The sequence below is a fragment of the Leptidea sinapis genome, chromosome 2 (genome assembly GCF_905404315.1).
Source record: "Leptidea sinapis chromosome 2, ilLepSina1.1, whole genome shotgun sequence".
Taxonomy (NCBI): Eukaryota; Metazoa; Arthropoda; class Insecta; order Lepidoptera; family Pieridae; genus Leptidea; species Leptidea sinapis.
This window is the reverse complement of record NC_066266.1, coordinates 3,479,250-3,492,619: the sequence shown is the minus strand read 5'-3', so window position 1 is coordinate 3,492,619 and position 13,370 is coordinate 3,479,250. Positions and strand designations below refer to the sequence as shown.

The window sequence follows — 13,370 nt, the reverse complement described above, 5'->3', positions numbered from 1 at the left end:
TATATATATATATATCAATATAGATAATTTTATAAAGACATTTAGGTTAATAGCGACATCTGTAGTGTGGTATGATTCGTACAAAATTCTTTGCTTACGTGAAGAACATTTTAATGACGTAGGTTTTCGATAGATGGCACTTGATCTAAATGAATTATACGTGAATTATTTATACTTGCATAAAAATAATCTAATAATATTTAAATAACTAAATTATGCGGTTAAATAATATTTTCATTGGTTGTATTTAATACCTTCTTTATTACAATATTGTTTTATCTACAAACGTGAAACAGCATAAGAAATAATTTTATTTAAGGATATTTACAGTAAAAATGATAAAAATTTAAGGCACAATTTTTTAATTATTTTATCACAGTTGCTCCAGAGGTCTCCTGTTATTTGACACATTTGAGGAAATTCCTGAAATAAAATAAATTTATTGAATGTTTATAGCTTTATCTAAACTGAGGTTGTCATGGTGAGATATAATGTAAAATTACGCTTCGTGTAATTTTTCATATATTGAAATAAACAAAATACAAAATACTTACTGATAATATGTGATTCCAGTGTCTTTCTTTAGTATCATTTGTACAAAGTTTTACTACGCAATGTGGCAAGTCAACGTCACACTTTGTTCGAGACTGGCCCGAGTACGCCTATTTGGGCATAGTATTAGTTGCCGCATTTTGCGTTAGGGCGCAGCGGAGACCAATCCTAAATATAAGCTCATGGCATTTGGTTCCATGTGTTATCCTATAGTCAAATACTTATTGCTTATCTAGACACCTTGAAAATTAAATGAAATGTATTTATTCCAATAACGTAATATATCTAGGTATATAAAGACAAATCACTTCGTATGAAAACAAAGCCGAAATATGGAACATGCCACAAATTACACTATAATAAACTTCGAGTGTTATATCTATACATTGCCGCATTTACTCCAGCTGTTAAAATATTCTTGGTCAATAATCAGCAATGTAAAACATTTATTCAGTTCATTCGGTTTGATTCGGACAGTACTAAGTAGTAGACAGTACTAACTACTAAGGAGAGAAGTGTGCTTACATTGTCTTTAAGCACACTTTTCCGCTATCAGATTGCGAATGATATGGCCTCACACATTTATAGAAAGTCATTGATATATTTCTTTCATTTAATATTTATAAACTATCCCATGTCATGTTAGTATGACCGTAGCATCTGTTACCTTATGACGTCAGGCAATTCCGGGGCTTCGCAGAGGTCATTGTGTCCTCTGTCGAACATCTGGAACTGAAGAGGAGCTCCACCGCTGACCCTCGACTCTGCTATGCAGTCGTGAAGCTTCAAAAATAAAGTTTTGTCCCTCAAATTCTCTTTTTCACAATTGTAAATTGCCGACTCAAGATTTAAATTTCAATAATTTAAAGAGAAAAATTTAAAGAAATATAATTTTGACTTTTGCATCTCAATATATTCTTGATAATGTTCTGGCATCATACATAAACATGTTTTGCCTACTACTCGGTTAAGTCGAGTTATTTAGTCTTTTATTGGGTGATTTTCCACAAAACTCGCGGTTGTAGAATGCCAGATGTCAACATGATGTCGATGGGATTTCGTATTTTGACGTAATTTCCGGTGGTAGAAAATTTTAGTAAGAAATAAATTCACACTCCAACGGGCTCAATCAAGAGGCTAAGTCCGGAAATAGCGCAGCTAAACTAATTACTATGACATCGTAGTTTTTTAATTAAGAAACAGTTAAAAATTCACACCAACCTTTACAGCCAATTTGTACGGCACAATCTTGTCTCCTTTTGAGTGTAAAATCAACAGCGGTATGTCTTTCGCCTTGCTCAAGTACTGATCGGTGGTGAAGGCGTATTCCGAGGAACTACTGAACGGCTTCACGAAATAATCTTTATAGTATGGCAGCCAGGATACTATCTATTGGAGAATTATTTAAGAAGTTGTTCAAGAGAAAGTTTACATCAACACGAAGCGCAGAAAGCTAAAACTAAAAACTGTATCATTCGAAGACAGTTTAATCGCTTGATACATTATGAATCCGTTTTCATATATTTCATTCTCTGTGTTTGGTTGTCATAGAATCAAGTGCTTATTACTTGGGAAAAGACTGTCGCCTATGCAAACATACATTATTTATTTATTTGTTGGTTCCCAAACAACATACATGTATTAATAATTACAAAATAACGCTTGTTTAAGTAAATAATTAACATATACGTCAATTAAATGGAAACACTAATGATGGAGTGATATTTAACTTAAATAAATGTAGAGTTTTTTTTATGAAAAAAAGGGACGAGACGAGCAAGACGTTCGGCTGATGGTAATTGATATGCCCTGCCAATTACAATGCAGTGCCGCTCAGGATTCTTGAAAGACCCCAAAAATTCTGAGCGGTACTACAACTGCGCTCGTCATCTTGAGACATAAGATGTTAAGTCTCCTTTGCCCAGTAATTTCACTAGCTACGCCATTCAGACCGAAACACAGTAATGCTTACACATTACTGCTTCATGGCAGAAATAGGCGCCGTTGTGGTACCCATAATCTAGCCGGCATCCTGTGCAAAGGAGCCTCCCACTGGTAAAGAGAGTAAACTTTCTAGATTCTTTCTTCTCTTTTTAGAAAAGCATTCCTCATGTGCTTCAGGAGAATGTGGGCGGTGGTGATCATTTAACATCAGGTTACCCGCTGATTTGTGTGCTTCTTCTATAAAAAGTTATATTTTTAAGTTATTTAAATTACTTTTATTTTTATTATTTACTAGCTGACTCGGCAAACTTCGTTCCGCCTAACAGTCGATTCTTTAGTTAAACGTAGCCTTAGTTACTCCTTATTACATCAGCTACCTGCCAATAAAAGTCCCTTCAAAATCGGTCCAGAACAGACAGACAGACTGACAAAAATTGTAAAATATGTTATTTTGGTGTATACCTATATATTCGCATACATGTAGTAAAAATGGTTATTTCAATGTTACAAACAGACACTCCATTTTTTTTGTTAGATTATTATAGTTTTTTATCAGTCATCCACGGTTATAAATCTAACATATATAAACACTCCCACCAGTGGGAGGCTCCTTTGCACAGTAGATTATGGGTACCACAGCGGCTCCTTTTTCTGCCGTGAAGCAGTAATGTGTAAGCATTATAAAGGTTCGATCGGAAGGGCGCCGTAGCTAGTGTAATTACTGGGCAACTGCATCTTATGTCTCAAGGTGACGAGCACAATTGTAGTGCCGCTCAGAATTTTAGGGTTTTCAAGAATCCTGAGCGGCACTGCATTGCCAGCTGAACGTCCTGGTAGTTCCTTATTATCATAAAAAAAACCCAATGTCCCCAAGAATATCGTTAAGGCATAAAGTGTCAAACCTTCGAAAATGGATGCTTCTCAATTTCATCAACCAGATTGTTGAAGGGTGCCTCCAAGACCAGGGCGTCTGGTTGCGGTAGACATGTACCAGTGCTGCGGCACAACTCTTCGAGATTCGCGACCAAATTAGAAGCGATTGCTGTTCCTAGACATCATAGAATATCAGAAAAGAGACAAATAAAAAATCACGTATACAGTTAAAACTAGCTCGTGTCCGCAACCTAGTAAAAGGAATTTATTTTCTCAAAATTGATTCTTTTAGAATTGTCATTTCTAATGTACTAGATACGACTACCGCTTCGGAAACAAATGGTGCTCTGAGAGAGAAGAAGCGGCGCAAGAAACTCTCCCAGCATTAATTTTTATGCGCTCTTTTTAATAAAAATAATATTATGTGCTGTCATTAATATTGCTATAAAATAGTCATAGATAGATAATGCTTGAACAGTGGTTGGGCCTTTATATAAAAGTGAATACATTTACCCTTAAAACTATTATGTATCTTATGAAGCCTACTAGAATAAGTTACAAGCAATCCCATATTTCTAGTGTTAAAATAATGATAATCACTATTAAGAGCAAAAGGTGATAATTTTTTGAACGGAGGTATATTAAATTTTCATAAATGTACTGACAACGAAGGTTCATAATATTTATTTCTTTAAATTTTTTTTGAGAGACTGTCTATCACCAAGGTAATATATAGCACGAACAGTTCTCTTTTGCAGAGCAAACACTATATCAATGTCAGCAGAATGACCCCACAGCAAAATACGATATGCGATACCTGTGCATGGTATTCTGAATTGGGTCCAGTGTCGAATGTGATATGATTATTAAAAAATACAATATTTATATTTCACGCTATTTTTTCACATGTATTAGGTAGGTACACCGGGAAAATTCAGGGGAAGAGACCAAGAGGCCGGAGCTACGACGCTGGTCTGATCAAATATCCGAGCAGACTAACCAACCCATCAGCATCGCACCACCATGTGACAGACCGAAACAGATGGAGGAAAGCTGTAGACGAACTTAAGCGGAGTCACGATCCTCAGCAATGAGGGTACGACTGTGAAGAGAAGGTAGGCATATCATGTCTGTACATTATTTTATAAAAGTTTATCTTTGTGATCAGTTAAAACTGGTGAGATGATTATGTGATATTTAAGGACAGTACACGGTTCCTACTCGACTCTCGTTCTAATTAAGTAAAAAATGAGATACTTAATTTTTAACGAATAATCCTAGATATAAATAAATGAAGTCTAAATAAATATTAATATCACCGCAATATTTAAAACGAACAAAACCATTTGAGTTAGTGTATTGCTAGTGACTTACGGCCATTCCCAATATTCAGTACCCTATATCTACGGTTGTGGCCTACTTGAGATAAAAAATCGTAACTATCGTTGACGTTTCTGTCCCGATAAACTTATCGAAGGTAGCTCATCTTTTCCGTACACGCTGTCTGTCAATGTGACGACGTATAGCTTACGTTAAGTTTGTATGGAAATTTCAATTCACGCGTCCTTAAGGCGATAAGAATTACTTATCGGGTATATTGGGACAGCTTTCGATTATTGACAGCGAATTAATTACTGACAATAGAAGGTAATATGTAATTTATCTCTATCTGTAGATAGTATATTGGGAACGTCCGTTAGTGTAATACAATATAAAAATAGCGATATTATAAAAGACACATGAATAAAGTGAATTCCTTTTAATACAGACATTACTAACATACAATTACTAACACTACCACTACTTACTTAGTCTAAGAAAAATTGTTACTAGCTTAAAAAGTAATTAATAAATAATTAAATTAATGATCATTATTATTACAGATAGACACATTCTTGGTTTAATCTATCTAGCAGTTTCTGTTAAAGTAGACTTACTTATTAGCCTAAGTTTAAGCTAGATTGTAATGTAAGTGGGGCAACATTATAATAATAATATTATAAGAGGTGAAAAAAATTTTAATCGACGCAATTAATATTGATTTAAAATGTTATTTTTCTCTTGTTATATAATCGTCAAATATCTTACTTAGTCAATATCACATAAACCCCGTACATCCTCCGGCTGACCTGTGATCGCTACGATAAACTTCTACGCACTAAGATGACACCACAGTATAAGTAAAGGAGATACAGTAGGACGACGACAGTAAAGCGATACCAGTGAGGATCATTTGGATTGGATGTTTTCTTTAACTGCATAATGTACGGAAGTGATAGTTGGGTATGGCATAAAAGCAGAATTAACGCAGTTGGGATGCGATCACTGCGTAGTATGTGTGGGGTGAGACTGATTGATAGAATTACAAATGCGGTAATACGAGCACGATTTGGTCAGAAATAAGATGTTGTGACAAGGATTGAGAGGGGAATATTGAAATGGTTTGGACACGTGAAGTGAATGAGTGAAGTAAGAATGACTTATCAAATATATAAGGCAAGTCGGTCACGGGAAACCTCGTAGGACATTCATCGACCAAATTAGGGACGTATTGAAAAAAAGAAAGGTCTGAAGCACCTGGAACCTACGAGCATGTATGAAAAGAGTAATAAATGTAGAAGACGCGCGGGAGGTTTGGAAGCATAGGAGCAAGCGGAATTCTATTGTCTCTGTCTATCCCGAAAGGAAAAAGGCGTGAGTGTGTGTTTACTTCAACTTGATATCTCCACGAAATCCAGAGAACACGTGTCTTGACAGACACTAGTAAGTCTGTGAGGGTTTTTATCTAATGAGTACGCTCCCCAAAGTTATTATCATGCAAAGTAAGTCTTACCAAGCGAGTGACCCCATAATATCACCATTGGTTTCTTCCGAGTCCCCACTGCATTCATCAACCAGGTATACACGTTCAGGGCGTCTTCGACCACTCCCCGCTCAGTTGGTCTCACGTAAGTAGAGTCGCCGTAACCTAAACGTAAATAAAAACCAGTCAACCGCGAGTAGGACAAACGATGGATACCGTTCCATCAACAAGGAGCGACTCAGATAATCGTTAATCAAGATTATCATCATCATTTCAACAGGAAGACATCCATTGCTGGTTGATGTGTAAATCTCCTCCAAAGACCTTCACGACAATCAGACCTGTGCTTATATTCCGACATATTCCGACTATCTTGACCGGTCGTCTAACGGGGCCCTACCTACACTGCGCCTTCGTACCAGAAGGTTGCCATTCGATGACTTTACTGCCATATGTCCGTCGAGATATATGCTATAAAGAGATTTGGAGTAGCATCTTATGGTGGTAGGACCAGCTGCTGATTTTGCCACCAGAAATTAGGTCCAAAATCAAAATTCCACCCGCATCACGTTGATGTCTGGCATTTCAAAGCTGAACGCATATCAATATACTTTTTCTTTTCTAAAACCCACACAGCGATTTTGTGAAATCATCTGCTGGCCGAGGTCTCGGACTGACACGAAATAAAGAATTTTTTTCAAAATAGGATAATCAATCACTTATTGAAAGTCAAAAGTCTTTTTCCCAATCTGTGTTATCATTAAAAAAGTTTATGTTACAGTAACCTTTACCACATAAACCATTTTTAACAATTTCTTATGAGTTTCATAGAACATGTTTTGAACATCTGGGAAATTATTGTAAAAGCATATACATACATCGCCCCACAAAAGACTTAATAACTCGACTTAGCCGAGTAGTAGGCATATATAGGTCAGCAATACAGACTGTGTCCATCTTGACTTTTTCCATCGGCTGATATATTTAGACTTTAAAAACAATTAATCGTTTTTACACACAGTTTTATTTTTGTATGCAAATAGCCTGATAGTCATAATAAAGCCTTGATGCAAAAAATCTATCCTCATTACCTCTGTAATCAAAGGTGATGACGTGGAAATTCAGATCTTGGAAGACTTTGTACATCTGAAGGCGATGCGGAGAGCCCCGGTGATTCGAGTTACCTGGGAATGTAAAAGTAATTAGTGTGATATATGTAGCATATATGCTGTCACTACCGTTGCGTTACTCATGTTATGTGTAAAAGTGTAGCAATCTTTTTTTGATAATAATATATGTATTAATATTTTTTTGGTTAAAAGTAAAATACTGGGAGTTTGATAGCCTAAAATTAGCATTCCCCTTTATACCTACGTCTGAGCGGAGCGCTAGGGATCTCACATAAAAATGACGACCAGGACGCTCGGCGCAGCCAATTCAACTCGGACAGCGACCAGTCTCGGCGGCGTACGGCGTGGTATTCAATAGTTTTGTCTTCCCAAGATTGCTTAGCGACCTTATATTTCATGTGTATGTGTGCGTGCGTCAATTCGGGCTCTCTAGTATGAAGATGTATGACTGTATTGTGATATCGATGAGTGTTCAATACAAACCATGACAGTAAAGCACTATAGGGTTTTCTGTTGCCTTCAAGGATTCCTGGAGACGGTCACAGAAGGTCTGGCTGTCGTTGACACTGAGAATATCACGGAAAACTGAACGGGGTGCTATGTGCCAGCCACCTGTCAGAAATATGTCAAAATTCAAATATTTTTAATCAAAGTTGAATGTTTACGTCACAACGGCGCCTATTTTAGCCGTGAAGCAGTAATGTGTAAGCATTATTGTGTTTCGGTCGGAAGGGTGCCGTAGGTATGTATTATGTCTCAAGGTGACGAGCGCAATGTAGTGCCGCTCAGACTTTTTTGGTTCTTCAAGAATCTTTAGCGGCACTGCATTGTAATGGGCAGGGCGCATCAATGACGATCAGCTGAACGTCCTGCTCGTCCCTTATCATCACCTGATGGAAAGTAAAGATCACCAGATCAGATAGAGCCTCTTGCTGCTATACAACCGATGAAAACAGGCCAGGTTTATTATTGTTAAAACGGTGTGCGTGACAAAACTACGTCTTAAACTCGCAATTTGTATGTCAACTTGTGTTAGTGAACCTCAAAATAGAGGTGAAAGGTCAACCTCAATTTTACCAAATTTTCACAGCAGTCACAGTGTGATTTGACCTATAAATGATCTATGATTTGACATTTGAGTATCTTTGTTGCAACTCTTTTCACATATTGTAATTAAAATAATTTGTAACACGATAATGCTGTAAATGTTGATTTAAAAGAATGGCAATGAGTTTCTTGCCACTTCTTCTCAATAAAGCTCAACCTTTTTCGAATATATTATGGTAAATGGTAAAATAACTTTTGACATTCTTATGTGTCATGTATTTGACCTAAATAATTAAAGTGGTATTGATATGACCAACTATTTCCTTATTGTCTAGCTGAAAGACCGGCAACGCTCCTTTGATTCCTCTAGTGTTGCAAGAGACGATCACATGTCATCAGATGACTCGTACGCTCGTTTCTCCTCTTCTTCCATACAAAACTATAAAATATTGTTTATAAATTACTTTGGTAAAGTTAACTCTAACTGATCGTCATAATAACATGCATCTCACTGATTGATGTCATAATATACAATAAACATCCAGACTCACAATCACGCTCAAAAACAGTCACACAGAAAAACTATGCCTACATCTCTATTAGGCAGAGTTTTTGTTCAATTGTGTTTCGACCGCGCTTTAAATACAACACCACGCAATGACAGTGTTCAGTGAAAAACAGCCCAAATAACATCATTTCCAATCTTAAAAAGGATGAAGTGTCGTATTTCAAGTAAGCGCCCCTTTAAATTAACAAAATTGTGTAAATAACTTGATGTTTTAATTTATTTTGCTAAGTAATTACATTTCAATTGCTAAAACAAAATATTCTTGCGTCGTATTTGCGCCCGGCTCTTTCACACCATAATAACTCTCGAGAACAAAATCTAATGAACGTATACAATATAGATTTTAGACATTACTCCCACGAAATAAGGTGGTAATTTGAATAAATGTTTTAATGTTATCTATATAAGTTAATGCAAACAACGCAGATTTTTGAGCGACCTCTTAATAGGCGATTAGTAGTCTAGTTGTTCATAGTATCTACGTAAATGATCACGATACGAAGCGAGTTTCTCTTAGTCGTCTACAGCTGAATTTAACCGATCGAGAGTTACATAGCCGAGCGTGATGGCTTTGTATCATTCAGCACTTACAAAATAAAGTGTATTCTTCCCAAATCGGAATGTTAGGATATGCTATCCTTAGGTAATTTGTCTAAGAGCTACCTTACCTAATTCCTATCGCCGAGTAATGGAGTTACCTTCATTGCTTAATTCCAAAGTCAGATACATATTCCTTGTCAAGGGCACTAGATATATATCAGATAAACCAAAACCAAGTGTGCCGTACGGCATGCTACTCCCTCAACAATTCTGACCCTAATTTTGTTTATAAGATAATTTATTTTGGATAGTCTTATAGCCTATTTCAATAGCTTTCTGATTCATTCACTCAAATCATCCTCATTGTCACTCAAATAATACGCATTGACAGAACGCTGCGCCAGCGCCAAAATCACTTCGATCACCGCTTCGATACCGCGCGATCAGAGTTTCCCGGAACGGAAAGGGTATACAAGTTTTCACTTCAATATTAAATTCTTACCTAATTTGATTGGACAGTTATCCACTTTGGAAACGAACTGAACGTTGAAGCTCCTGCCGCCCAATACATTGCAACTAGCTGGGTTCGTGAAGTCCATGTGTTTCGGGTAATTTACTGAAAATAAAATTGGCAGCTGTATAGGCACGATAAATTTTTTGACCAATTTCCCTGCCACATACACCTATCCTTAAACACATCCACTTTTACGCTTTTATTGACATGTCCAGAGTAAGAACACTACCTCAACGCTTCACATATGATGCGTGCAATAATTCAAGTGTTTTATGAAGAACTTATATAAAGTTTCTTGCGCCGCTTTTTCTCTCTCAGAGCGCCATTTGTTTCCGAAGCGGTAGTAGTATCTAGTATAATATTAGAAATTACGTCAAAAAAAATTCTAAAGGAATCAATTTTGAGAGAATAAATGCCTTTATCATTTCAGCCGGAAAACGCCCGTCCACTGCTGGACAGAGGCCTCCCCCAAAGATCGCCATGGTGCTGCCCTCATCCAACCCATTCCTGCCATTTTAAACAGATCGTCGGTCCATCTTGTGGGGGGCCTACCAACACTAAGTCTGCCGGTACGTAGTCGCCAGTCGATGATTATACTGCACCAACGGCCATCTGTCCGTCGAATGCCCTGCCCACTGCTACATCAGCTTCGCAACCATCTGGGCTATGTCGGTGAACTTGCTCGAGTAATGATTATTTTACTTTGACTTACTGCAGTTAGAAAAAACCATCTTCCGTTGCACTGTCTTGCTGTATCTAAACATTAGCGGCAGCACGGCCATTTGAACAATTAACACGCTGGCTGTGAGCGAAGCTCCCGTCAGTATTATTGCACTGGAAGTTTTTGATTAATCCTTAGATAATTTATAATTCAAGAGCCTCTTGCTGCTAGGCAACGCAAAACAACAGGCCAGGTTTATTACTTTAGTGTGCATGACAGCTATGTCTTACACTCACGATATGTACGTCACTTTGTGAACAAGTGACAGAGGCCGGAAAAAACGTGTAATAAATGTAAATTACACCATTTTGATATTTTGTTATCTGCTGCTATTGTTGCAATGATAATACGCAGTCTTTCAAAATTTCAGCTGTATATGTATATATTGCGGCGAGATAAGTATTATCTCTAAAATATTTTGCATGTCCTTTCACGTTAATACCAGCCAGGTAGCCAAAGGACATCACAGAAAGGATCAGGGCCAATTGAGTGCTTTAAGCAGCGATTCTTGCAAGTTCGATCGCTGCATGTCTTTGAAAAATAGAAGTGTATCTCAGTTTATTCCTTCCAGAGTATTCGGTAATCCGGCAGTTGTGTACAAGTCTTGAGACTGTTCTGTTTGAGTCTATAGCGAACAGAGCCGCCTCACTATCTGAACGAACCTTATGAATGGGTTCGTTCTTAATAATTACAGTTCCAGACAGGTAATAAGGCTGAGGCGGGAAACGAACCTCAATATTTAAATTTAATTTAATAAAAGGCTCCATTCGGTCGTAAACTGCTATTTACCATTGATTCATTCCGATTTTTGAAGCTATATTAAAATGTGTTTGTAAAGTATGTATACTTTTACGTGATCGAACTTGAAAATGATGAAAATTTTAGCAACTTTTTGTGCGACTAGTCTGGTTTCTACTATAGTGGAATAGGTTTGGATACTCTTTTCTGCACTTTTTACGTTCAAAAATGATGTGGTAATACCAGTATTACCACTATTCCGTACATCATTTTTATATGTAATTAATAGGAATACTAATGAAGCAGGTAGAGTCAAAATCCTTAAATTGAAGTAGCATGATACTAAACCTGGAAGGGAATTATCATCTTAATATTGTACTCTCTGTACTCCAGAGTAGGAGGCAAATATTTCAAACCTCCGTCTTCCATCACCCTCATATAACCCTAGCACATTTCATTTGTAAAATATTTACAAACAAGCTCTATGCTTGGTCGAACTCTATACATATGACCCTTTTTAGTACATCCAAAATTATTGGAAAACTACTTATTATTCTTGTATCTAGTAAAGCCTTACCCAATAACCATATTTGTTTTTATTTATTTATTATACTTTTCTATTTTATTGAATTTACACTTTTAGTTTACATTTTAAATTTAAATTTTAAATTTGAAGACTGACATTGATTAAGCCGGACTTACACTGTTATACAAAGAGAATGTAAATACTACGAAATTTAGTTTAGTATGAATCTTGCAGTGATTTGACATAAGTTTGAAATAATAGTAATTACGGAATGGCGATTGGCTACGAAGTATAATCCGGCTAAGTTTGAAAGCGAACAGTTGCTTAAAACGTAGTGGATTTCAGCTATCTCTGTTTTTTACAAGATTATAAGCCGTCATTCGTCAATCTATTAATTACTACACGTTTCATACAATCGAGTGAATCGCTTTTTAGAGAGTATCGCTACTTTTATACTCTCTCGTTATTTTTATATTATTATATCAAGAACTTTCCCAACACTTTAGGTAAAAATGGAGCGAACGTTAGATTCGATAGGTACGCATGGACACAGGCGTCGGGCATGGCTGAGAACGAACCGAGCGATGCGGGTCAACGACCGCGGACCCAAAGGACCGCGTAATATTTTTTAAAACTTACAGTTGTGCTAGAGTACGGAATTACTGTGATAATATTTTTTATGCATTTTTGAAGTAAATCTTTTTTATCGACGTATGAGAGAAATGTTATATTACGCGCAAAATTATGATTTCAACATTATGGATATCGTATCCGAGATTCTCGAGGGTGCAGAGAACGATTGTGTGATCATTTTTGAAATCCAAGATGGCCGCCGCACTTAATTATGATTTCAGCAATATGGATATCGCGTCCGAGGATTTTTTTTTATGGAATAGGAGGACAAACGAGCGTACGGGTCACCTGTGTTTAAGTGATCACCGCCGCCCACAATCTCTTGCAACACCGGAGGAATCACAGGAGCGTTGCCGGCCTTTAAGGAAGGTGTACGCGCTTTTTTTGAAGGTACCCATGTCGTATTGTCCCTGAAACACCGCACAAGGAAGCTCATTCCACAGCTTTGTAGTACGTGGAAGAAAGCTCCTTGAAAACCGCACTGTGGAGGACCGCCACACATCCAGATGGTGAGGATGATATCCTAACTTGTGGCGTGTCGTGCGAAGGTGGAATTCGGCGGCAGGAATCAGGTTAAACAGCTCTTCGGAACACTCCCCGTGATAAATGCGGTAGAAGACACACAATGAAGCGACGTCTCTACGCAACGCCAAGTGATCCAGCCGTTCACAGAGCACTGGATCCCCGACAATTCGAGCTGCTCTGCGTTGCACGCGGTCAAATGGATCGAGCTGATACTGGGGTGCGCCAGACCAGAGATGACAGCAATACTCCATGTGTG

At 37.4% G+C, this 13,370-nt stretch overlaps 1 protein-coding gene across 3 annotated transcripts; it reads right to left on the bottom strand.

Annotated features, from left to right (window-relative positions):
• Positions 1–241: 241 nt before the first annotated feature.
• LOC126976277 (lysophosphatidylserine lipase ABHD12-like) lies at positions 242–12,128 on the bottom strand. Of its 3 annotated transcripts, none has more exons than XM_050824547.1 (10): positions 12,008–12,128; positions 10,684–10,805; positions 9,960–10,073; positions 7,786–7,914; positions 7,264–7,356; positions 6,203–6,337; positions 3,399–3,544; positions 1,774–1,941; positions 1,220–1,335; positions 242–423 (listed from the first exon to the last, which is right to left on the bottom strand). In XM_050824547.1, the coding sequence occupies exons 1-10, from the start codon at positions 12,016–12,018 to the stop codon at positions 399–401; spliced, it is 1,059 nt and encodes a 352-aa protein (XP_050680504.1). In that variant the 5' UTR covers positions 12,019–12,128; the 3' UTR covers positions 242–398. The 3 variants fall into 3 exon arrangements, with proteins under 3 accessions (XP_050680504.1, XP_050680519.1, XP_050680513.1); XM_050824562.1 differs by having other exon boundaries at positions 1,220–1,319; XM_050824556.1 differs by having other exon boundaries at positions 3,399–3,538.
• Positions 12,129–13,370: the final 1,242 nt, after the last annotated feature.